The following is a 25,899-nucleotide window of genomic DNA, read 5'->3' as shown; positions in this document are numbered from 1 at the left end:
TTTTTCTGTTCTGCATTCTCCTGTTCTGATAAAAAGAGAGATGAAGAAAGTGTTTTTTTATTTGCTCTTTACCAGAAACAGTGGTTGTGAATGTAACCTTATCGTGAAATACGTTGTTATGGAGTATTATTGCTGTGCTGTGACCTCCAGTCTGAGCTGACACACTGACACTCAGACCCTCAGCAGAGTGACAACCAACACTCTGCTCCTCTGAAGGAGAGAAAAGAAAGAGGAGACAGAAAGAAAGAGGAAGATAAGGAATCTGATCAATGCTGAACTGGAATAAGACACAACAGAACAATGGTCCCAGCTTGTTTTAAAATTGTTTTAAGTATGCACTGTAATATTCTAAACCTGGAAACAACTATTCTTCTCTGAGAAACCTGTGTTTTTCACTTGTCTGCATAATCCAAGTAGAACTCTGACAGGTTCCACTACTAGAAACCAATCAAAGATAATGATCTGTTAGCAAGCATCTTAAATGGCTATGCATGCTTTCAAAGCAAATAAACAAATACGGTCTCAATTTACACACAGGCAGGATGCATCCTTATGACTTAAGTACACTATTAAATATTTTTAAAACGGAATATGGGTAAACTGGCCTTAAGAGCTGAACTCACGGTGCATAGAGTGATATAAGGACTAATTTTTGCCCTATCTCAGTAAGACAGTAAGACAAACAGACGAACAAACCGCACCGAAAACAGAACCTCCTTGGGGGAGGTAATAAGTTGAGGCAAAGGCTGTCAGTAGAACAACACCTCCACTTTGCACTGTCCACAAGCCTCCCATTAAACTGACCAGCGGGCCTACCTATGATTTCCAAAAGTCATGTTTAAAATTTGCCCATGAAATATGTTTACATCTGATGAAATATGAAAATATGTTGGAAATATGTTATATGAAATATGGCATTTTTCTTGAATTAAATTGAATGCATCTGATGTACGGAATAACAAAACTAATTCATTTGAATGTTGTGGTCACCATCATCATCTTATAATAATAATAACAATAGCAACAATAATTATAATGATGAAAATAGTTATAATAGGGCCTATCATACTGTTATGCTAAACATCAAAGTAGTGAAAGATGGCATAAATATACAGGGCTGAGAGTGAAAAGAACAAATGTGATTTAGAGGTGCTGTGGATGAAAAAATTATGTATAGGGGTGCCCTGAGGCTGAAAATTTTGAGAACCACGGATCAAGAGATCGAGGATAAAAGAGACAGGTTAGATATAGATCAACAGGTCAGTGATCATGGTCTTGATTTAGTTCTCGTCACCGGTGACACTCATGTCAGTCTAGAGGTGGATGTCACCGATTTTGGTGAAGATTTAGTGGTTGATGCTGGTTTTGGTGTAGATTTAGTGGTTGATGATACTGGTTTTAGTGTAGATTTAGTGGTTGATGATACTGGTTTTAGTGTAGATTTAGTGGTTGATGATACTGGTTTTAGTGTAGATTTAGTGGTTGATGATACTGGTTTTGGTGTAGCTTTAGTGGTTGATGATACTGGTTTTAGTGTAGATTTAGTGGTTGATGATACTGGTTTTGGTGTAGCTTTAGTGGTTGATGCTGGTTTTGGTGTAGATTTAGTGGTTGATGCTAGTCTTGGTGTAGCTTTAGTGGTTGATACTGGTTTTGGTGTAGATTTAGTGGTTGATGATACTGGTTTTGGTGTAGATTTAGTGGTTGATACTGGTTTTGGTGTAGATTTAGTGGTTGATGCTAGTCTTGGTGTAGATTTAGTGGTTGATGCTGGTTTTGGTGTAGATTTAGTGGTTGATACTGGTTTTGGTGTAGATTTAGTGGTTGATGATGCTAGTCTTGGTGAAGATTTGGTGGTTGATGCTAGTCTTGGTGTAGATTTAGTGGTTGATGATACTGGTTTTGGTGTAGATTTAGTGGTTGATGCTGGTTTTGGTGTAGCTTTAGTGGGTGTTGACACTGGTCTTTGTGCAGATCTAGCAGTCACTGATACTGGTCTTGGTGTAGGTGCTTTTGGTTTAGATCTGGACGTTGCTGTCACAGGTGCTGGTGTAGATGTACTTGAGTCAGTGTAGCAGATGTAGACTGTAGACATTGTACAATAAATCTGGTGTGCTTTTCATATTACACTTACAAACTCACACAAAAAAACTCACTCTCAAAAGTACAAAACTCGTCTCGTCATTTCATGGTACTCATACAACTTCAGACAGAGAATGTCCACCATGCACATACTTCCATGAAACTTTTAAGAGTGAAAATTTGTCAGTATGATTATAATCTAATGAAAGTGTCTCAACTGAAATATTAGTCTTTTGTTAAATTTAAGAAGCCTGTATGAATTATCAGTATTGATGGACCAACAACAGAATACTATCATTGACCAAATAAACAGATGAGAAAAAACATACTGTATACACAAAATAATCTACACAACGAGACCAAGAAACATGCTTTATTTTCATTTTTTTAAAATCTCAGATTAGCTGATTTTTCCAGATTAATTAAATGCTAAACACAAAATGTATAAATACTTAGGTCAGGTCAGTTGTGTAATCAACTGAGAATCTTGAGTATTTTGGTTCTGATGTAATGTGTGTGTAAATGTGCAGAATCTTGAGTATTTTGGTTCTGATGTAATGTGTGCGTAAATGTGCAGAATCTTGGGTATTTAGGTTCTGATGTAATGTGTGTGTAAATGTGCAGAATCTTGAGTATTTAGGTTCTGATGTAATGTGTGTGTAAATGTGCAGAATCTTGGGTATTTAGGTTCTGATGTAATGTGTGTGTAAATGTGCAGAATCTTGAGTATTTAGGTTCTGATGTAATGTGTGTGTAAATGTGCAGAATCTTGGGTATTTAGGTTCTGATGTAATGTGTGTGTAAATGTGCACTGAAGTGTGCTGATCTGAATCCGTTTTATTAAAAATCCGATCATCTATTTCATAAAAAATCCCACAATCACTTGTTATGAAAATCTCTCTAACAATGTAGACTCTCTGCCATGCATTGCGTTAGACTTGTGGTTAATGCCCATTTGTATGTAATGTAATTCTAAAATTCAAGTCTCTTACTAATCTAAGATTGTGAAGGACTCTCCATGGAGCTGAAGTTTCACTGTCTGGTTGCAGGTGAGTTGTCTGTCCTTGTCCTCAGTGCACTGGTCAGTGGGTTTAGTGCATCTCCTCCTTCATAAAGAATCAGAGACACAGAAAACATTATTACTCTGCTCTTCACAAACCTCACTTCCATGTTAAATTGGTCTATGACAAATCAACAAGCTCAGTCAACAGCAATTTCTACATTTCAGTGTCAGATTTTTGAACTGTTTAAAGATAAAAGTAAAATGGTTTCAATGTCTATTCCTAATGCAGAGAAGTGTAAAAATGTACAGATACAGACCCCTCAACAGTCAGAGTGCAGTCTGGGAGTATCTGAGAGTGCTGCAGTAACCTGATTCCCTCTTCCAGTAATAAACCGTCATCACCAGCTTTAAAACTTCAATACAGAAAACAGGCATACTTTTAGTTAGCAGTCAAGTACATCTGGAAAAAAAACTCAGTCAGAATTACAGTTTAAAAAGCCTCATAAAATGTACACTGATACACTGATAACCAACCAGATGTTGTTTCACAGATAGGCGTTGGTCTCACCTGACTCCCTGTAGACTGGGGCAGGTCTGGATGAGGGAGAGGATCCTGGAAGCCCAGCTCTCAGTCAGACTGCTCACATTCAGACCCACTTTCTTCAGACCAGACACAGAGCTCAGGAAAGACAGCAGAGCATCAAACTGCTCATCTGAGTCTGGACATCTGTAAGAAAAAATACAGTGATAAACAAAGACATACACAACATGTATCCGGTGGAGAGTATAGTAGTAAAGTATCAAACAACGGACCTCAGTCAAGAACCACTTGTACATTCACAGTTTCTGAACAGTACTTCAGGGAAGCCTTATATAAAGCCTCGTATGCCTTATCTATTGCCTTATATGGCTTTTTGGGGGGGGGGGTGAGTTATGCTGTGACTTACAGAAGCCATTGATGACAGTTTTGTGAAGTTGTTAGTGTTTGCTGGATGTGATGTGGCAAATCCCCCACAAGCAATTCACTTTATGAAACCACTGGAGGAATCAGTATAAAGTCAAAGGACATACCTCTGTCTGGAGTCTTTCATTCTATAAATTATCTCAGTGAACTTTGTCCAGTTGATGTTGGATCTCTCTGACTGTGGACCAATGAAACTGATTTCTGAGAGCGTTGGAATTGTCTGTGGGCTGAAAATCTCCAAGAATCCAAATAAACTTCTGTTATATTTAACCGACAACCTGAAACCCGGGCAGAGACACACAGCAGTAGTCAGTTAGTTATCATGTGTCATACGACAAGCAGAAATATCATTTAAATAGTTCTGACAAGACAAAAATGATTGAAAGTACATACAAAACTGCACCTAAACTGTGGAACCAAGAAGTATTAGAGAGGCAGGCTCAGTGGACAGTTTTAAACGGCAACTAAAAACATACCTTTTTAGTCTAGCGTACTATGAGCAATTTTTTCTTTTGTTTTAGCAATTTTCTCTTTTGTTTTTCTCTTTTTTTGTTTTAATGTTTTTTATTCATTTTATCCATTCATTCTTTAAAATTCTTTTTTTATTCCATTTAATCTATTCTTTTAATTATTTTACTCTAAACTGTTTTATTTATTAATTTTGACAATCTCTCCTGTTTTATGTCCCCTGAATTATGTGGTTTATCCTTGTTTTTTTTATTGTGTGGTCTATTTACTACCATTTTATTTATTTTATTTATTTTATTACTTTTTATTATTATCATTATTATTGCTATTTTCTTTCTATTGATATGTAAAAGCACTTTGAGCTACATTCTTTGTATGAAAAGTGCTATACAAATAAAGTATTATTATTATTATTATTATTATTATTATTATTATTATTATTATTATTATACAAGCTTTTAACTCAAAGTAATCTGTCAATACTTAAAACAGAGTCATGAAAACATCTAAATTAGTCCTATCAGACTCATTCCACTTTAGATATTTCAAAATTCAGTTTGCTATAGAGTCTCTGTGCAGACCACAGTAAAAATCAATCTGACTGATTTAAGTCTAAAGTCACAGGTTAAGTATACAGACAGTTGATTTCTGTCTAATTACAAGGAATCCAACTGCTTTCCCAATGGGAACGAGACTGAATATCATGAAAAGATCTGGCACTTTTTGTAAAATGTATGTCAGATATCTTGACTAAGACTGTTTTGTTTTGTTTTGTTTTGTTTTGTTTTGTTTTGTTTTGTTTTGTTTTGTTTTGTTTTGTTTTGTTTTGTTTTGTTTGGTTTTGTTTTTCCCCCATGCATTACTGTTATATAGAGCTGATTTTAATACATAATCCAAATGTGTGTAAAGACTGACACTTGCTCTCACACCGCAAGAACAATACCCCCCACCTCCACCCCAACTCCACACATCTACAGATCTACTCCTGGCATGAACCCTTGGTCCTTAAATCTCAACTCACTCAAAATTCTCCCCACAGAACTGAAGGTTCACGTTCAGGTCACAGTTCTGTGTCCATTGGCTCTGTTCTGTGCCCTGCTCAGTGGGTTCCATGCATCCCATCCTTCATAAAGAACCAGACACACAGAACACATCACCACACTACTCTTCACAGACAGAAAAAAAATAAACACATGGACACAGAGAGATTAATAATAATCAAATATTACTGCTGTCCTCTATGCTTTAATGTCTGTAATATTACATACACATGATCATCAGCAATGTCTAAGTATAGTACACACGTAAATAATTGTACAGATGATTTCATGATCAAGTATTTCTCTTACCTGATGTGTTAAAGATAAAAGTTTAATGGTTTCAATGTCTATTCCTAATGCAGAGAGGTATAAAAATGTACAGATACAGACCCCTCAACAGTCAGAGTGCAGTCTGGACGTATCTGAGAGTGCTGCAGTAACTTGAGTCCATCCAAAAGTGGTAAACCCTCATTACCAGCTTTAAAACTACAATACAGAAAACAGGCATACTTTTAGTTAGCAGTCAAGTACACCTGGACAACAAACTCAGTCAACATTACAGTTTAAAAAGCCTCATAAAATGTACACTGATACACTGATAACCAACCAGATGTTGTTTCATAGACAGGTGTTGGTCTCACCTGATTCCCTGTAGACTGGGGCAGGTCTGGATGAGGGAGAGGATCCTGGAAGCCCAGCTCTCAGTCAGACTGTTCACATTCAGATCCACTTTCTTCAGAACAGGCACAGAGCTCAGGAAAGACAGCAGAGCATCAAACTGCCCATCAAACTCTGGAGAACTATAAGAATAAAGAGAATAAAGATGATGAACACACAAAGACACACACAACGTATATCCAGCAGAAAGTGTTCTAGCAGAGCATACAGCAGACACAGAGCATAGGAAAGACAGCAGAGAATTAATCTGTTTATCCAACTCTAAATACCAGTGGGAAACGTTCATCATCAGATCAATAAAAAATACTCAGGGACATAAATGGTAAATATTACTGAAAAAAATAACACCAAGTCAAAGATTTGAGTGGAAGGAGAGAGAGAGAGAGAGAGAGAGAGAGAGAGAGAGAGAGAGGAGTTGCATTTTTCAATTCAATTCAGCAACTTCTCCACTAATGTTAGAAGAAGTGTAAAAATGTGTGTGTGTGTGTGTGTGTGTGTGTGTGTGTGTGTGTGTGTGTGTGTATCCACAAACAGTGCAATGTCAGCAATCATACTTTTCTCTGTAGATTTTTGCTCCATAAATGATCTGGGTGAATGTTGTCCAGTTGATGCTGGATATCTGTGAGTGTGGACAGGTGAGACTGATTGCTAGAAGTGATGGTTCAGTCCGTGGGCTGAAGAACTGTGCGAATCTAAACATCCATCTGTTATCTTCAATAGACAGCCTGAAACCAAGTGAGAATCATACACAGTTAAATGTACAGAATTACTTCACAGCACAGACATTAAATCATCATTTAGAGAGTGTATCAGAGAATATATATTCACTACACAGTTATCATGTGCTTCATTTTATATTGAGGAATGACTTCTTATGTCATTACTTATACTATGAGTGAAAAAAACCATGTCTATAACCCAGCATTAAACTGTGAGAGTGGTACGGAAAGATTTTCTTACCAGAATTCTCCATTTATGACTGAGACCGTGAGAGATGAACAGAAGCTCTCAACACTGTCCTCACTCACCTGAACACTGTTAGTCAGAGCACAGAGTCAACTCAACACAGTCAGTAATGAACACATAGTCAACTAAACATAGACAGTAATGAACACATAGTCAACTAAACACTGTCAGCAATGAACACAGAGTCAACTAAACACAGTCAATAATCAACAGAGATTCAAATAAACACAGTCAGTAATCAACACAAAGTCAACAAAACACAGTCAGTAACGAACACATAGTCAACTAAACACAGTCAGTAATGAACACAGGGTCAACTAAACACAGTCAGTAATCAACACAGAGTCAACTAAACACAGTCAGTAATGAACACATAGTCAACCAAACACAGTCATTAATGAACACAGATTCAAATAAACACAGTCATTAATGAACACAGAGTCAAATAAACAGTAATGAGTAATGAGCACAGCTCTCTCCATATCCTGGCTCTTCTTTATGTCATATACAGTCAGTAATAAACTCTGCTGTTAGTCAGATCCAGTAAATGTGTTTTCTGAATGACCTGACCAAACGTCTGATTGACCATAATATTGCTGCTTTTAGAGAATTAGACAGACATACCAGACACAACATTCATTCAGAGAACACACACATATCATGTACTGATACAGAGGAATAAACAAAATCATCTAAATATGATTCAGAAAGATGAGCATTGTCTACCAAAGCAATGGAGAGCAATAAAGAGGAAGAATTACATTTTCCGTAGGTGAAGAAGAGAGACAGAAGAGGAAACATTCAGATGTCATTTGTTTTCATTAATGGACTGAGACAACTGTTACCTTATGTACCCTGGAGCCGTTTCATTTTGGAAAACCTCGCTGAGCATGACAACAGTGCTGGTAGTGATGGTCTTCACTGTGAGAGAAACTAAACCTAATGACTTTTGTTTGTTGAAAGAACTTAGGACCTGCTGCACACCATGATCTGACAGAGCACTGTTTAGCAGTCTGTGGGAAATAAACAAATAAGAGGTCTCAGTACACACACACACACACACACACACACACAGACAGAGACACATATGATACACAGATAGTATTCTTGTTACTTAAAATTCATGAGCAGCTCACGGATCATCACCCAATGGAATTTGTGAGTATTTTCACATTCATTTCTTTTTAAAATATGAGCTTTTTCAATGTCAGACGAGCAAAAAGTGATCACACCTGATAAATAACACTGGAAATAATTAAACAGTATCATCCATGAACAGGTGTTTTACATGTAAGTGATTTCAGTGATTATCAGTGGTGTGGGTATGAGTCTATATTATGATCTATACATTCATCAACAGCTCAAGAGACATGTGTACCAAAAAGAGAGAGAGAGAGAGAGACAGAGAGATAGAAAGAGAGAGAGAGAGACAGAGAGAGAGAGAGAGAGAGAGAGAGAGAGAGAGAGAGAGAAGCAGCCCTGACTCTGGATTGGTGATACAGCCAAAATAGGTACCATGGTAATTTTATTCAGTATTGAGATCCACGACATTTATTATGATTTCTATAAAGAATTTACTGTAAAAAGAATTTACTGTACAGTACAACCCAGCTGGAAACAACTGTCATCTTATTACAAAATATTAGTGTAAAACCAGAATCAAATGAAATAACTAAAAAGTGTCTGATGGGTTAGGACTGTATTAACAGTTGTTACCGTAGGGAACTCAGGTTTTTTCCTTCTCCTAGTGCTGAGACAAGAAAACCAACATCATCTTCTGACAGGTTCTCCACCGTCAACCTTCAAAATCAACATTTCAGCAATCACTTCATAAACCAATCAAATCACAGTCTCAACTCATCAATTACAAATAAAGGGCCAACCCCCCGAATTAGTAAAAGCTGTTTGTGGGTAAGGCTGAATGAGGTTACTACTGTTGTTCAGATTTGGTCAAAATCAAAATGTGTAATTATATGTAGTAAAGTAGTGAGGTGTGAACTCTCTATAGGTCAGTCAACTCTGTACAGAGGTACTCACGCTAACTCCTCACTCTTGGACACTGCAGGCTGAAGAATCTTCAGTTTCTCTGGTGTGATTCTGCAGCTCATAAGAGAGAGTTTTTTGATGTGTGGACAGAACTGTAGACAGTACTGCAGCACCCAACAATCTGTCCTGCTCAGGGGAATACCAGCAAGATCTATATTCTCCCAAGTTTCAACAGCTTTCTTCACAAAGTCCTCATCATGGAGCTCATAGAGACAGTAAAGAATGAATGTCTCAGAATATCTATGGGGGTACATGTTCCCTTCTTGAAGGATTAGGTTCTTCATGGTCATATCATTGGAGGGTTGAGCAATCCTCCGCTGAATGGGAGATTTTCTTTCTCTTTCTTTACAGAAACAGATGATCCATTCCTTCAGCTCTGCTTTTATGTTTGGGGAAACAGAGAGGTTGTGTGTTTCCATGAGAGAAATGTTGACTTCCTCATTAGACAGACCACAGAGAAACTGGATCACTGGCAGGAAGCTGAGTTTGTTATTTCTCTGTTGTTCAAGCTGTGTTGGGTCTAAAGATTGAAGAAGTTCTCTAACAATGCTCTGGGACTCCTCTTCATTCAACAGAGCGTAGTAAAGAGCAGTGAAGAACTCCTGAAAGCTGAGATGCATGAAACTAAACATTGTCTCCTGACGGATTCTTCTCTTCATGAGAAACTTACACAGAAACGGGTTACTGATAGGATCTGGTACAGTTTCAGACACAATCTTTTTATCAAACAGGACTTGCTGTTCCAGCATCCCTCTCTCTGCCAGCTGGCCCAGACTCCTCAGCAGGCTGGGGACAGACTGACTCAAACCCTGGCAGTGGTGATCCAGCAGAGTGGACACAAAGTCAACATATATGGAGGTGTTTGTATCCAAACCACTGGTTAATTCTGTACTATCTTTGTGTCTCTCCCTGAAAACTGTGCAGATGATCCAGCAGATCACAGGGATGAAGCAGGCAGTGAAGAGGGTTTCATTTGCCTTCACAAGCTCATATGCCTGTGTCTGTAAGAGCTGATCATCTTTAAAGAACCTCTGGAAGAACTCCTCCACACCCCTCTCAGAGAAGCCCATAATCTCTGTGAAACGCTGGGGTTGTTTTCTGAGCAGCTTGCTCAGTGTGTCTGTAGCTGTAGACCTGGTGGTGACCAGCAGGAAGGACTCCGACAGCAGGCGTCCACTCAGCAGGGCTTTCAGAATGGACTCAAGTGAGGCTGGAGTTTGGACATCAGTGGGCAGAGACAGGTTGGACATGTTGTCTTGTGAGAGTTTGAGCTCATCAAAGCCGTCTATGAGGAAGAGAACTCTCTTTGGTGAGTGCTGTAATATCTGTGAGATCTGTGCTGGTGTTAAAGTCTGACTGTATCTCAGGAACTCCGCCAGACTCTTCTCCTCAGAAATTTGGTTCATCTCTTTACACTTCAGGTGAAAAATAAAATCAAAATTGTCTGCATAGAGTTTACTAGATGCCCACTCCAACATAATCTTCTGTGCAGTGAAGGATTTGCCATTTCCAGAGTTTCCCTGGAGAACAACTGCTTTTGGAGTGAGTCTACGATCATCTGGACTGAAAAACTGCTCCACAGTGATGTTGCTGTACTTCTCACTGTCTCTGTCACCGAAGAACTTCTGTCCTCTGGAGCGAATCTCTGTCTCTCTCTCACTCTGTTCTCTGTGTCTCTGAATGATCAGCAGCTCAGTGTAGCGGTCAGTCAGCAGCACATGTTCACCAGGGAGGGAGTTATACTCTGTCACATATGCATACTCAGAGCAGATCAACTCCTTATACTTGAGGCTCAGGTCTACAAAACAGTTGTAGAGTGTGTTATCATCAACAATATTTATTTTAAGTGCAATGATTAATAATTTAGTAAAACAATAATTGATAATAATTACTGTTATAACTTAAATATAACTTAAATAAAGGACCATGACAAAAAAAAAAGATTTTTTCTGGTAGTCTACACATGCCTGAGCTTTCTTTTCACAAAGAAATGGCAAAAGACAGATTTTTTCTGTTTTCCTGTTCATTTCACTACATAGGTAATGGGCAGTGGCTCATGAGACTATAATGCTGTATGTTTCTAATTCAGGTGTCAAACAAAAAAGATTTCCAACTTGTCTGGGTTTACACACACACACACACACACACACACACACATACACACATACACACATACACAGACCACAAAAAGAAATATTTAATTTTTGGATGAAAATGGAACTTTCTGTACATATTAATGAAATAACAATGTTTAATGCATATTGTTACGTCCTAAGACGTATGTATCTATTTATTTCGTGTTTTGTGTACTGTTGTCTGGGAGTTGTATATTTGTTGCTGTTGTACTGTGTTGTGTTGTGTCCTCTCTCTTTCTCTCTGCTCCTCCCTCTTTCGTTAAGCTCCATGGAAACGGGGGTGGGCCTGTTTGTCAATCCGTATTCCCACTGGCTGAGAGAAAACGAGGCCAGGGGGATATGAGCAAGCCTGTTCTCTTCACTACAGACCTTTGTTCCTTCTCCTGACTAAGACGGTTGTTGGTTGTGGTTGGTTGTTGGCTGTGGTTGATAATTTATTGTTTGCTTTATTTGCTTCTTATCTGCTATGTGTTTCTTTTTTTTGGTATTGTACATAGATTTGTAAATAGCTTTATACATAGCGTGGGAAGCCCCGTAGGGAGGTTGGGTGCCTTTTTGTTTGAAACCGTTTTCTCCTGGTTTTTTTGGTTAGTTAGGGAGTGAGGATAGTTTGTGTTGTTAATTTTGTTTCCTTTTTACCTGTAGGTAAGTTAGAATTCACGCCAAATAGCTAGATTGTTTTGTTTATTGTTTTGGCCTTTCCCCCTCCTGAAGTCTCTGTTTTTGTTTGGTTTTGGTTGATGCTTCCTGTTTTCATTTAAGTTTGATAATAAACCCAATTATTACTTTTTCAAAGTTGATTTTTGTTGTATTGTGGTGCGTTGGGGACATTCACTTATTTAAGTTAGACATTTATTTATTGTTACATCCCCCCCCCCCCCCCCCCGCCCACCCCCCAGACAAATAGGGGAACGTAACAACATATTGCTGAAATATCTGTGTTGAAATGAAATGACACAGTGAGATGCTTACCAGAATTCTGTGAGTGTGTGTCTGCTTGTTCACTGGCTCCTGTAATAATATAACAGTACTGCAGATGTTTCATTCTAATTTAAACAGTTTAACCTGAGTTTATTATACATTTATTATGACTTTTTCTGCTCTGAAAATAGACGACGAAAACACACCACCTTACCTTGACCACTGAGCAGAAATGTAAGATCTCCAAAAATTGTTGTGTTTGAGAAAACTGGTGCTGTGATGTGACCTCCAGTCTGAGCTGACACATTGACACTCAAACCCTCAGCAGAGTGACAGCCAACACTCTGCTCCTCTGGAGGACAGGATACAAAAAAAGATGAAAAAAACCCCCACAATGCTAAAATCAAAGGCACTGTTTAATAGATATGAAAAACACTACGCTAAAATCAAAGGCACTGTTTAATAGATATGAAAAACACTACGCTAAAATCAAAGACATTGTTCCATAGATATGAAAAACACTATGCTAAAATCAAAGACATTGTTTAATAGAAGGGAAAAGCCAGAGAGTTTGAGACACAGCTCACACTGGCTGAGTCTGTCCCTAACAGACATTTACATCACATTTATAATTATTCATTTAGCCAAAGCTGTTATCCAAAGCCACTTCCAGGAGAGGCAGGATACAGACCAATCATTAAGGAGATGTCTGCGGCATACGCACTTTGGCTGAGTTTGGTATTAGACCAGAGACAAGTGAAAGTCGTAGGACGTAACAGAGTGAACTACAGGCATGAAATAGGGACAGTATGACTGAATAGAAAAGTATCTGAGAAGGCTGCACAGATTGTCAAAGTGGCCACAAAAAGAAAAACCCAAATCCTCAAATAACATTTCATTTTTGGATGAAAATGGAACTTGAATGAAAAGAGTGCGACCTGTCAAATCAATGTGAATCTCGGTGATTGCACACACTGTGAACAGTGAATTTGTTCTCAGCATTTAACCCATGGGTAGTGAACACACATACACCAGATGCAGGAGCAGTAGGCAGCATTCCCTGCAGGGTTGGGGTTAAGTGCCTTGCCCAAGGGCACACAGCCGTGGATGTTGGTCCTGGGAATCGAACTGGCAACCCTCCGGTCACGAGCCCGGTTCTCTAACCTCCACATTCTCCACGGCCCAATGTACAGTGACTGTATAATTCCAGCTCTTCAGTAGGCAGACACATTATGGAAACGTGAAAATTGTTAATATAATCATGTTAATATTACTACCTTATCAGCGCGCTGCCCGTGGTCAGGCAGTTAAGGCTGCTGTAGCGATTAATATAAGTAGCAACTTTCTGTGCCGTATCTGCGGCTCTATTCAAAGAGCTCTCATTAACTAACACCGATTAAACCGAAAAAGAATCGTGCTGTCTGCTTGTCAGAATAATACTTCATGTTTAGTAGGCGTGACTTTAACTTATGGTGTATTAGTGACTGTCTCTGATTTTATGCTTTTAAATCAAGACTTACGGTCGCGCGGTTCCATTCTTCTGTCCCGTCTCCGCTTAAACCCACATGACAATCAAGTGTATAAAAGTGCGGCGTTACGACTTATTTAACACTTTTAAAGTATCTAAATATTTCGAGACTGAATCACAAAAGCACATATCAAGGGTCACTGAAAACTCCAACTTCCGTGTTTGAGGTACGTAAGATTGCGTTAGCAATGCCTGGACACGCCTGGATCTCGTGTTAGAGGGGTATGGTCAATTCTTGCAAAACTCTGAACTTGCAGTAACACAGACAGTTATGTGTCGGTAGAGTGAAATTCCTTGCTCTGATTCAAACTTTCGATTTCGATTTGTTTACTATTTAAGCCATAGTATGAGACACAACATTTCCACCCTCATTCGGATCTTAATCCTCACTTAAATATCCTACATTAGAGACTGCCTTCGGTCACTGCCTCTGTGTTAGTGTTTACAAACACAAGAACTGACCAGCATTTATGTTCTTGCATCACCAGGACAATATACTTATGCATGTATTGTGATTAAATCTTAAATGTAAATCAAAGCATCTTTAGTTTATAGTGTCTTGCTCCAACTATGTCCGTGTGTTCACGTAAACGGTGGACGTCGCCCATCGAGTCGCAAGACTTTACAAGTTTCTCCAGGTTGTTACTGCATCAGTTGTACATGACACACGTCTTATTTCCGTCTAATGGTTACTATCTGCTGTTTACTGCCTCCACTATTAATCTGTATCATTTGATAGTCCTTAATGTTACAGTTTATATTTATTTTAATTACGTTTTTAAAGGTAATTCATTTTTCATAATATCTCAGTATTATGTTTTTAATGTATTCTCTCATGAGACTGAATAAAGACAGTTAACTAAACTGGGAACAGTATTATACTGTGGGTGTTCTTACAGTCTTCAGATGGATTTTTGAATAAACAAACAAACAAGAAAAGAAACGAACAAACAACCAAACAAATGAAGAAAAAAGGCAACCAGATGTATGGAGAATTTTTGGAAACTGCTAATTCTTTCAGTCTTAAAAATATAATACAAGAGGAGAAAACATGCCTTTAGACCCTTTACCCTGAAAGAAAATCCAATCATTTTCTTTGAAAGAACATTAAAAGCACAGAAATATAAAAGAATCTTATGTTTTCCATAAATTGAAGCTTTTTTTTTTTTTTTTTGCGTGGGTGAGAAGAAACACAGCTCTGTAACAGCTTATTACTGTATAATGCAATATTCAACACAACTGTTAATAATATAGGATAATATATTTACTTACATAAGATGGTGAGTTGCTGACCTCAGCCATAGCGATAAACAAACAGAATATCCACAGAATACTTGACCAAGGTAAATTAAAAGAAAACAAAAAATGTTGGATTTTCCTGTTGACATAAAAAAAAAAAAAAATGATGATTTGAGAGGTTGTCTACACAGGCGTGTAAATGGATGTTAATGAGAACAGGGTTTAGTGTGAGACTGTAAATGAAATAAAATGACACAGTTCCATCCCACAGTCACTTTCATACGCAGCTGCTCTGTCCTCCACACAGACACAGGGAGAACATGCAAATTCCACACAGAGAGGACCTGGCCACCCAGCTGGGAATCACACCCAGGACCTTCTTGCTGTGAGGCAACAGCACTACCCACTGTGCCACCATACCCCCCCATGTTCGGCTGTGCGCTTTCTAAATGTTTGAATAGGATGGTACTTTGTCACTCTGTTGAACTGTGAACCCTGATCCCGTCACAAACAGTGCATCGGGCCATCCTCCAGAGTAGAATCAGTATATCTGGACACAAAGTTTTAGTTGGAGAAATGTTTCATCACTCATCCAAGTGACTTTGTCAGTCTCAGCTGACTGCAGCTATCCCCGACCTTACAACAGCACAGTCGCATAACAGTTGAAACCAGCACCGCTGCATAACAATGAGACCGGTGATCGGTTTCTTATGCAAATTGCCATGACCATTAATAACAGTGGCCATGTGTACTATTCACAGAGGGTTGGGGAGTAGCTATAATCACAGCACTGTAAGATGGCGAAAGATGAACTCTAAGGCCTCTTCCTCGGTTCAGGGATGGTCTTTCCCTCTTCAGATAAATGGCCTTTTTGACTCCCTGTTCAAACCAAAGTTTCTCCCTATCATAGATGGGGCCGCTCTGTCAGTGGTCACTCTTCCATCCTTGGGTGGGTGTAGACCATGGAGTCCTGGCCTGACAAGGTAGCTCTCATGTTTCTCTTAGACCCCTGTCTGCTGACACCGTAATTCTGTTATCACAACGTTAGAAACTTGATATGAGGGAGTGACTCCAGCTCCATGAACATCTAAACGTTTTAGGCCATCACCACTCTCAAAACTTTCTGCTGATGTTTTGTCACAGAATTGGAAAAATTTAGATCACTACTTTTTACCATCAGGATTTTTTTTTAACTAAAATATTTTAAAATTTAAATGGTAAATAAGGGTGTTACTCCAGTTCAAATCTGTCACAGTTACGATCTAATGTTTTGCCGATTTCCATTAAGTTTAAACGGGGGAAGCAACACTAAAGCCCAGGAGTGTGTGTGTGAGATGTTTACACACTCACTGTACACAGGGGTAATAATTAATCTATACTGTATATGTGCAATATTCACATAGCAGATCATACCAGGATAGGCACAGATTCAATAGATTAATTTTTCACTGGTGGCGTAGAGCAGTATATGAAGGTTTTGGCTTAGAGCTCAGTTTGGCTGGTGTGTGTGAGTCCGTGTGGAGGAGTTAGGTTAGAGGGTTGGGTTTTGGCTTAGAGCTCAGTTTGGCTGGTGTGTGTGAGTCCGTGTGGAGGAGTTAGGTTAGAGAGTTGGGTTTTGGGTGGGTTTTGGCTTAGAGCTCAGTTTGGCTGGTGTGTGAGTCGGTGTGGAGGAGGTGGGTTAGAGAGTTGGGTTTTGGGTGGGTTTTGGCTTAGAGCTTAGTCACGTTGGTGTGTGTGAGTCTGTGTGGAGGAGGTGGGTTACAGAGTTGGGCTTTGGGTGGGTTTTGGCTTAGAGCTCAGTCAGGCGAGTGTGTGTGAGTCTGTGTGGAGGAGGTGGGTTAGAGAGTGGAGGTTATGGAGTGGAGAGCACATGGAGAATGTGGGTTTACTGAAGCAGGTGGGTGTTGATAGTGTAGTCAGTAACTGCTTTGTCTAGTGGACAGCTGTATGAGAGGATGTCTGTAAATTATCCACTAAAATATCATTAATTTTAGGACTACAGAGTATTTTTACCTGCTTAGAAGAAGGGATAAAATACTGCCCTCCTCACCAGAAACATTAGTTATAACTGTAACATTCCCTCCTCACCAGAAACATTAGTTATAACTGTAACATTCCCTCCTCACCAGAGACATTAGTTATAACTGTAACATTCCCTCCTTACCAGAAACATTAGTTCTAACTGTAACATTCCTTCCTCACCACAAACATTAGTTATAACTGTAACATTCCCTCCTCACCAGAAACATTAGTTATAACTGTAACATTCCCTCCTTACCACAAACATTAGTTATAACTGTAACATTCCCTCCTCACCAGAAACATTAGTTATAACTGTAACATTCCCTCCTCACCAGAAACATTAGTTATAACTGTAACATTCCCTCCTCACCAGAGACATTAGTTATAACTGTAACATTCCCTCCTCATCAGAAACATTAGTTATAACTGTAACATTCCCTCCTCACCAGAAACATTAGTTATAACTGTAACATTCCCTCCTTACCACAAACATTAGTTATAACTGTAACATTCCCTCCTTACCACAAACATTAGTTATAACTATAACATGTATGTCATGTATGTCAAGCAGGTGACTGTTCACATTTTTCATGTCTCTCAGAGAAAGAACATGTGGGGATCCACTGAGAACACATAAACAGCTATGTTTAGAGAATGTACCACAGCATATGTAATAGAGTGAGAACAGAGATTCCATGAACTGAATAGATATACACATTAGACAGAAGATATACCTGACAGATATTTAAGATCACATAGATTATAAAGCACTATACTTTAAATCATTATAATGTTTATTGTGCGTTACTGTTTTTTATGTGGCACTCTGGTCCTTGTGAAACACAATTTCGTTTCCCTATATGTATGAGACATGCATATGCGGAAATGACAGTAACAGCGGTCTAAGTCTAAGTCACATGATTAGACCTGAGGAGGAAGCAACTCTCCAGAGAGGTTTGTACTGTAGTCTTATTATGAGAAACCTCAGTATTCCCACACTGGTGCTGTATGCAGATGACTGGGAGAGATGATTACAGTGTTATATGAACATTGTGCCATGTTTATACTAGTTTTATTGCAGTTAATCATGTGGGTGCTTAGGCTAGAAACTCTTCTAACCTTGTTAATGCTGAATTGGGACAAAATGGTTAAAAAAGGACCTTTGACCTTTTGCAATATTATTTGCAGTAATTTTCTGCAAAATGTATGTCAAGTAAATTTTTTGTTTATCTTGTGGTTTTTAACATTTTTCCTCCTCTGGAAAACTTTCTTCATTGCTCACTATCCTGACTTTAACAACATCCCTGTATTCCTGTGTTTACCTGAAAAACAAAAACACACCTGAGAGGAAAATAGGCATCAGGTTTTCCCTCAAACTGTCCAACTGATCAAATGAACAGCTCTGCATGAAAGAGAATCAGAATCAAACACATAGAATCTTTAAAGGCTGTTTTCTATATTTTTATTGTTCATTTGATGTCGGCCTCAGAACGACATCACTTTGGTTCTGATACAGATTTCTGTAGAAATGTGGACATTGCTCACAACAGTTCTTAATTTTCATGAATCAAAATGGAATCCAGTGGCCAGTGATAATCATATTATGCTGGGTATCACTGTGTTGATGTAGCAGTCAAAGTCTCTGGTCTTAGTCATGATCTTGAGATTGGTGGTGATGGTGTGGGTGTACATAATGTCAATAATGCTGGTGTTGGGATACACCTAGTGATTAATGACACTGTTCTGGGTGTTGGAAATGATGATGCTAGTTCATCAGTGATGATGGTCGTGATTTGGCTCTGGCCGTTGGTGACGCTGGTGCAGATCCAGTGTGGACATCAGTGGTCTTGATATAGATGCGGTGGCTGATGACGCTGCTTTTGCTGTAGTCACTGACACTGGTCTTGCTGTAGATCTACAGCTTAGTGGTGATCGTGGTTCAGACTTACCTTTCCATGTTCATTTATTCACTTTGGAGACACTTTTATCCAAAGCAACTTCTAGTACAGGCAGAGAACAAAACCAAGCCAATAACTACTGAGGAGCTGACTGTTACATAAGTGTCACTGCTAAGGTCATTATCAGGCTGGATACACATGCAGGTAAGATAAAGGAACATAATGGAGTGAGCTACAAGTGGGTCAAAGAGATCCTGTGATAAAAATTATGGCGTACTGAGCATCACAATGAAGCACTGGATTGATCTACACGGTGAAAAGAGCCAGTGTTCATAGGTCAGTGTAGACAGAAGTGCTGTGTAGTTCACATCATGGAATGATAAGAAGTGCATTAGAGGACAGAGTCGTGGGGGTGGTAGGTATGGGTGGAGAAGAGGTCCAGTGATTTAATTGGTGGGTTGTGGAGGTAAGGGTTCTGCGGAAAAGGTGGGTCTTTCTGGTGTAGATGTACTTGCTGAAATCCTGGTTTTCCTTTTGTTTGGGAAGATCAGGAATCCCCTTTATGAGTGAGTGTTGAAGCTGGAGGCTGTAGGGGTCGTGTGGATCTGGGCAGCCTGTAATTTGAAATTGGTCTTGGGTAACTGGGAGGAGAACATTGCATGGTAAATTCCGTCATGATTTTAAATTTCACTCACATACTGACATGCATCCTCTCAAGACATAAAAGCTATTCTCTCCCTTTCATGGTAGTTATACCACTTAAGATAGAGTATGTCCATCATGCACTTAATTTCAGTCAAAATATTCAGTGTTCGCTATAAATAATTCGCTGTAAAATTACCGTAATATACTTTTTTACCGGCCCCATGTCGCTCTGATATGCAGAATATTGACAATCTCCTCTGTATAATAAAAGCCCTTTGTCTCCCCAGCTTATTCATGACCAAATCGCTCAAATTACAATGTCCCATTACTCACTCAACCCAGACAATGACTGGTGAGCTACATGCAGTCCACATGTTGTCCCCCAGTACATGTTGAGACAGCAACCGTGTCTTTTCACCGGACCATGTCTTTGTACCAGACCCTGTAGGTCTTGTTCTAGGAACTGAAACATGTGCTGAGGGTCACACTGTGCTGCCCAGAACTGTCTGCCTCTAATCAGTCTGAATTGTCACTACCAGGACATAAACCCGGGGCTCTCTGGTGGTGGACTAGTGTCTATTCTGCTGCATCACAATATTTCTTAATATTTCAGATGTTAGTAAATTACTCTCAGATTTCCTGATATGATTTACGAATAACAGCTAATTACTGAAAGAACAGCAACATTTTGTGTCCTTTGACAAGTTTCATCTTGTTCTTGGAGAATGCACCATTTTTCCTGGCAATCTACAACATTCAAGGAACGCAAGTTTGAAAACTTGCCAGCATGATTATAATCTAGAGAGACCCCACTGAGATATTGTTAACTGTTAAATCTGAGACACTTGCATAAATTATCAGTATTAATTGATAAACACAGCAGAATATCAGTCATTGGCTGCATAAACAGAAATAAACACAAAACAAATAATACAGTGATGTGATTAACTGAGAATCCTGACATAGGGAGATTATTTTGCTGCTGATAGAATGTGTGTCTGAATAAGCACTAAAGTGAATCTGAAGTTGTTTTTTACTGATTACTTATCTCATGAAAAATCCCACAATCACTCAGGACAAAAATCTCCATTATAATGAAGAATCTCAAACATATACTGCATTAGACTTGTGGTTAATGTCCATTTGTATATAATGTAATTTTTCAACTCTCTTACTTATGCAGGACTGTGAAGGAATCTCCACAGAGCTGAAGCTTCACACTCTTGTTGCAGGTGAGATTTCTGTCCTTATCCTCAGTGCACTGGTGAGTGGGTTTAGTGCATCTCCTCCTTCATAAAGAATCAGAGACACAGAACACATCATCACTCTGCTCTTCACAAACCACACTTTCATCTACAGCTCTCTGTAAACACAGAGACAAAAATAATAACCAAACACTACTGTAATCCTCTATGTTGCCAAAACATCCTTCTTTCATCTCTGTAATAATAAGGAGTATGCTGTCCTTGCATGATGCACAGAAGTTCGTTGCATTATATGCAATTATAACAGGTCTAACAAAAACTAGGATGTTTGAGCATATTAATCTTATACTATGTAATATTATTTGTTTGCCTGTTGAGTTATGTTTTGATTACAAAAATCTGCTTAGGTACAGTCTTTGTGATCCTCTAAGGTCACAAAATGCATATCTTCTCTTACTACCTTTCACTACCTGCAGCAGCAAAATCTACAGTCAGATCCTTCTCCTAAATGGCTCCAGAACTTTGGAGTAGTCTTCTGACAAATGTGTGGAATTCAGACACATTCTCTGAGCTCAAGTCTAGAGTAAAGTCTTCCCTATTCAGCCCAGCGTATACAGCTAATTTCCATAGAAGCAGTGGACCATGGACACAGTGTATTTTTGGTGGACTGAGGTGTTGGTGCTGTCTCCCTTCTATTCACATGCAACCACTTGTTTGTTGATGATAGAAGAGAGATTAGTTGATATCTCAGGGGCACCTTCGGGTTGTGATGCCCACTGTCTCTCTCTCTTTTTTAGTTTTTACGCTGCATTAAATGGGCCTGCTGGTGCGCTAGTTCTGCATTCAAATCAAAGTCACTTTAAAACGTTTTTAAAATGTTGTTGCTGCGTTGCGTCAACATTACAAACAGTCTCCTTCCCTCTTTTCTTCTCTGCTCTGACAATGAGGTGCCTATTCTGTCTATTCCCAAGCCCCCAACTCCCAACGTGAAGCCTATGAGCTCCTGTTCCCTGCCCTGGCCCTGTGGACTAGAACACCTACTCCCAACCTGGAGTCTGCAAGATTCTGCTCCTGTCTCTAGCCAGACTCACATCTCTCACACCGTTATCCCTCATACTACAGCCTGTGGTTTACCTGGGTTACTGACTCTCAACCTGACCGTGGAACTGTGACCAACCTGACCTCTTTACCAACTGAATAATCCCAGGATTCACTATAGTACTGGCAACCACTATTCAGCTATTCGTACTTAAAGACAAACTTACTGATATGAAAACTGTATGATTATTAAATTAACTTATATTCCATACATCTAGAACTCCTAATATCTTCTATACAGTAAATATGCCATAAGTGGTTTTATATGGTGTGGAATATGGAAGTCTTTGGACTCTTTAATACTGTAAATAGCTTTATTTCTGATGCCAGCTAGAGGAGGAAGGGTTCCCCCTGCTGAGTCATGGCTCCCCCCAAGGTTTCATCCTCCTTCCTCACTACATCTTAGGGAGTTTTTCCTTGCCACTGTCACCTTAAGCTTGTTCACTTGGGGGTTTAGGCTCTGATCTGCTTCAGGACAATTTGACTGTAAAAAATGCTATAGAAACAAAACTGAGTTGAATTTCAACTGAATTTCAACTGTTGCGGCTGAAAGTGCAAGACATTTCAATACCAGATCCTGAACTGCCTTTATAATGTTTACTGAATAAAATAACCAGAACCGAGATGATGAGTGTTGTAATGTGAAATGCCTAATCTGTGTGCCGGCACCAACTCTGCATGTTAAACACTTATATTTTACTTTTTTTAGGTGGTGCATTCAGGTTACCTGTAATTTGAATAAAGAAAATCAAGAGGATATTAAAAATGTGAAATTTTTCACTAGCTATTCCTAGTACAGAGTGTGTGTTTCTAGTACAAATAATTATAAACATTTTACAGATACAAACCCATGAACAGTCAGAGTGCAGTCTGGACGTATCTGAGAGTGCTGCAGTAACCTGATTCCCTTCTCCAGTAATAAACCTTCCCCATCTTCACCTGCACAAACACTAAAGTACAAAAAACAGATACACTGTTAGTCAGCACCCAAATACACACAGACCATAAACTCAGACCATGACTACCACAATTTTAATAATCTTCATAAATCATACACACTTAAACAATCAGAACAGCATATGCATTCATGGGCAAGCGTTTCTCTTACCCAATGTCCTGGAGACTGGGGCAGGTCTGGATGAGGGAGAGGATCCTGGAAGCCCAGCTCTCAGTCAGACTGATCACAATCAGTTCCACCTTCTTCAGACCAGGCACAGAGTTCAGGAAAGACAGCAGCGCATCAAACTGCTCATCCAACTCTGGAGAACTGCAAGAGAAAATGATTAACACACAACCAACATACAGCATACAAGCAGTACAAAATATTCTGTTAGCAAAGCATCTAATGTGTGTGTGAGTGTGAGTGCGTGTGTATGTGCGTGTGCACGCATGTGTATGTGTCTGTGAGAGACATGAAAAGAGAGACAGAGAAAGACACAGAGAGAAAGAGAGAGAGAGAGAGAGAGAGAGAGAGATGATGAGAGAAAAAAAACTATTTAAAATTATTAAAATCTCTTGTACTCAGTGTCTTCATTTGTAGTGAGCATTTTACTTTATTAAACATCTGGAGGAATCCATATAAAGTGAAAGAACATACTTCTGTCTGGAGTCTTTTATTCTGTAAATGATCTCTGTCAGTCTTGTCCAGTTGATGTTGGATCTCTCTGACTCTGGACCAAAGAAACGGATATGTGGGAGTGGTTTAGGGAATCCATCAACCAATCTCTCATCTTTAAAAGTGAACCTGGAGCCCAGTCAGAAACACACAGTTACAATTACACATCTACAGAATTACTGCATGAAATCTGACAGCGTAGACATTACATCATCATTCACTTGAATCTGTATGCATAACTACAATGTATACATACATTACAGTTATCATGTGTTCTGTATTAATATTTGGAATGATTGGTTATGTTATTAACAATAACAATGGAAAATACAGACATGTCTATGACTGAAAATCAGACAGAGAAAGTGGTTCATTAAGAGCTTACTACCTGAAGTTTCCATCAGCAACTGATACACTGAGACACTGGTAGAAGGCCTGAAAACAGTCTTCTTTCACCTGAACACTGTCAATCAGGGCAAAGAGTCAACTCAACACAATTAGCAATGAACACAGAGTCAACTGAACACAGTCAGCAATGAACCCAGAGTCACCTAAACACAGTGAGCAATGAACACAGAGTCAACTAAACACAGTCAGCAATGAACACAGAGTCACTTCAAACACAATCATCAATGAACAAATAGTCAACTAAACACAGTCAGCAATGAACACAGAGTCAACTAAACACAGTCAGCAATGAACACAGAGTCAACTCAACACAGTCAGCAGTGAACACAGAGTCACTTCAAACACAGTCACCAATGAACAAATAGTCAACTAAACACAGTCAGCAATGAACACAGAGTCAACTCAACACAATCAGCAATGAACACAGGGTCAACTAAACACAGTCAGCAATGAACACAGAGTCACTTTAAACACAGTCACCAATGAACAAAGAGTCAACTAAACACAGTCAGCAATGAGCACAGAGTCAACTCGACACAGTCAGCAATGAACACAGAGTCAACTCAACACAGTCAGTAATGAACACAGAGTCAACTCAACACAGTCAGCAATGAACACAGTCAACTAAATACAGTCAGCAATGAACACAGAGTCAAATAAATACAAGCCAGTGATTAACAAACAGCAAAATTTTATGTTTTCTCAATGTCTGATGCACACACACACCCACACAAACAAACAGCTTAATGTATGGGCAAATGTATCTGTTACCTGATGTCCTCTAGACTGGGGCAGGTGTGGATGAGGGAGAGGAACCTGGCAGCCCAGTTCTCAGACAGTCTAAACACTCTCAGATCCACGTCTGTCAGACCAGACACAGAGTGCAGGAAAGACAGCAGAGACAGCAAAGCATCATACCACTCATCACACTCAGGAGAACTGTGAGAATAACGACAATAATTATCACACAAAGACATACACAATGCAAGGCACAGCGTGTAGGAAAGACAGCAGAGCACTGAACTACTCTTCAACCTCTAGAGAGCTGTGTAGAGAACACTATCAAACCAATACTGAACAATGAATATTAGAGAAAGACAGCCTAAGATCAAGATCTGAGTCAGTCAAGAGACAGAGAGAGACAGAGAGAGAGAGAGAGAGACAGAGACAGAGACAGAGAGAGAGAGAGAGAGAAATAGACAGATGCTATATTTATCGTTGTGTTGTGTTCATGTCAGCTATTTGGTCAAGCAAGCGAAAAAGAGAGAGTGTTTTAGAGAAAAGGGGTCACATGTCAGGGAACATACTTTTTTCTGGAGATTTTTAATCTGTAAAGTATCTGGGTGAATGTTGTCCAATCGATGTTGGATATCTCTGAGCGTGGACACCTGAGGCGGATTCCAAGGAGCGACGGTTCAGTCTGTGTCTTGGACAATCCATACATCCACATGATCTCTACAGGAAATGGCCTGAAAGCCAGTCACAGACACACACACATCTGCATTTACACATTTACTGCAGACTTACCTCACGAAATCTCACAGCAAAGACATCACATAACCCTTAGCATTTTCCTGTGCTCATTAGAGGATGTATATACACTATACAGTTACAATGTAATTTCTATTACATTCTTTTTGCAATGTTATGTTAATGATACAGATGTGACTGAAAACACAAACATATTTACAGTCCAAAATGACACTGAGAGAGAGGTTAATAAAGAGTTTCTTACCCTTCTCCAAGTGTTAACACACGCAGAGCTGAGCAGACACTCCCAGTATTGTCCTTGTTGTCACTAACACTGTCAGTAAGAGCACAGAGTCAATGAGACTGTCAGTAATGAACACAGGACCAACTGAACACAACTGTGAGTCAAATAAACACAGTCAGTAATGAACATAGAGACCACTACAGTAACTAGTGAACAGACAACCT

General features: G+C 39.2%; 1 protein-coding gene and 1 long non-coding RNA gene across 2 annotated transcripts; both read right to left on the bottom strand.

Annotated features, from left to right (window-relative positions):
• Nucleotides 1-2,542: 2,542 nt before the first annotated feature.
• Nucleotides 2,543-12,427, bottom strand: LOC115811280 (NACHT, LRR and PYD domains-containing protein 3). The gene is made up of 10 exons (XM_030773427.1): nucleotides 12,355-12,427; nucleotides 9,607-11,045; nucleotides 9,239-9,522; nucleotides 8,918-9,001; nucleotides 8,047-8,214; nucleotides 7,196-7,270; nucleotides 6,790-6,960; nucleotides 6,199-6,357; nucleotides 5,948-6,043; nucleotides 2,543-3,188 (listed from the first exon to the last, which is right to left on the bottom strand). The coding sequence occupies exons 1-10, from the start codon at nucleotides 12,425-12,427 to the stop codon at nucleotides 3,074-3,076; spliced, it is 2,664 nt and encodes an 887-aa protein (XP_030629287.1). The 3' UTR covers nucleotides 2,543-3,073.
• Nucleotides 12,428-23,541: 11,114 nt separating this feature from the next.
• On the bottom strand, nucleotides 23,542-24,810 carry LOC115811062 (uncharacterized). The gene is made up of 3 exons (XR_004025273.1): nucleotides 24,733-24,810; nucleotides 23,942-24,016; nucleotides 23,542-23,682 (listed from the first exon to the last, which is right to left on the bottom strand). It is a non-coding gene; the product is annotated as an uncharacterized LOC115811062 (long non-coding RNA).
• Nucleotides 24,811-25,899: the final 1,089 nt, after the last annotated feature.

The sequence above is a fragment of the Chanos chanos genome, chromosome 5 (genome assembly GCF_902362185.1).
Source record: "Chanos chanos chromosome 5, fChaCha1.1, whole genome shotgun sequence".
Lineage (NCBI taxonomy): Eukaryota > Metazoa > Chordata > Actinopteri > Gonorynchiformes > Chanidae > Chanos > Chanos chanos.
Note: the sequence above shows the minus strand (reverse complement) of the source record. Positions and strands in the feature narration are given on the sequence as shown.

Bases quoted from the DNA above. Each gene is read 5' to 3' on its own strand.
- LOC115811280 (XM_030773427.1), bottom strand. From the start codon at position 12,427: ATGAAACATCTGCAGTACTGTTATATTATTACAGGAGCCAGTGAACAA. The intron at 7,271-8,046 runs GTAACAGTTGTC...TCTGACTAACAG, and splicing joins ACGGCTCCAGGGTACATAAG to TGTTCAGGTGAGTGAGGACA. The intron at 6,358-6,789 runs GTATGATTGCTG...TTATTCTTATAG, and splicing joins GCAAAAATCTACAGAGAAAA to TTCTCCAGAGTTTGATGGGC.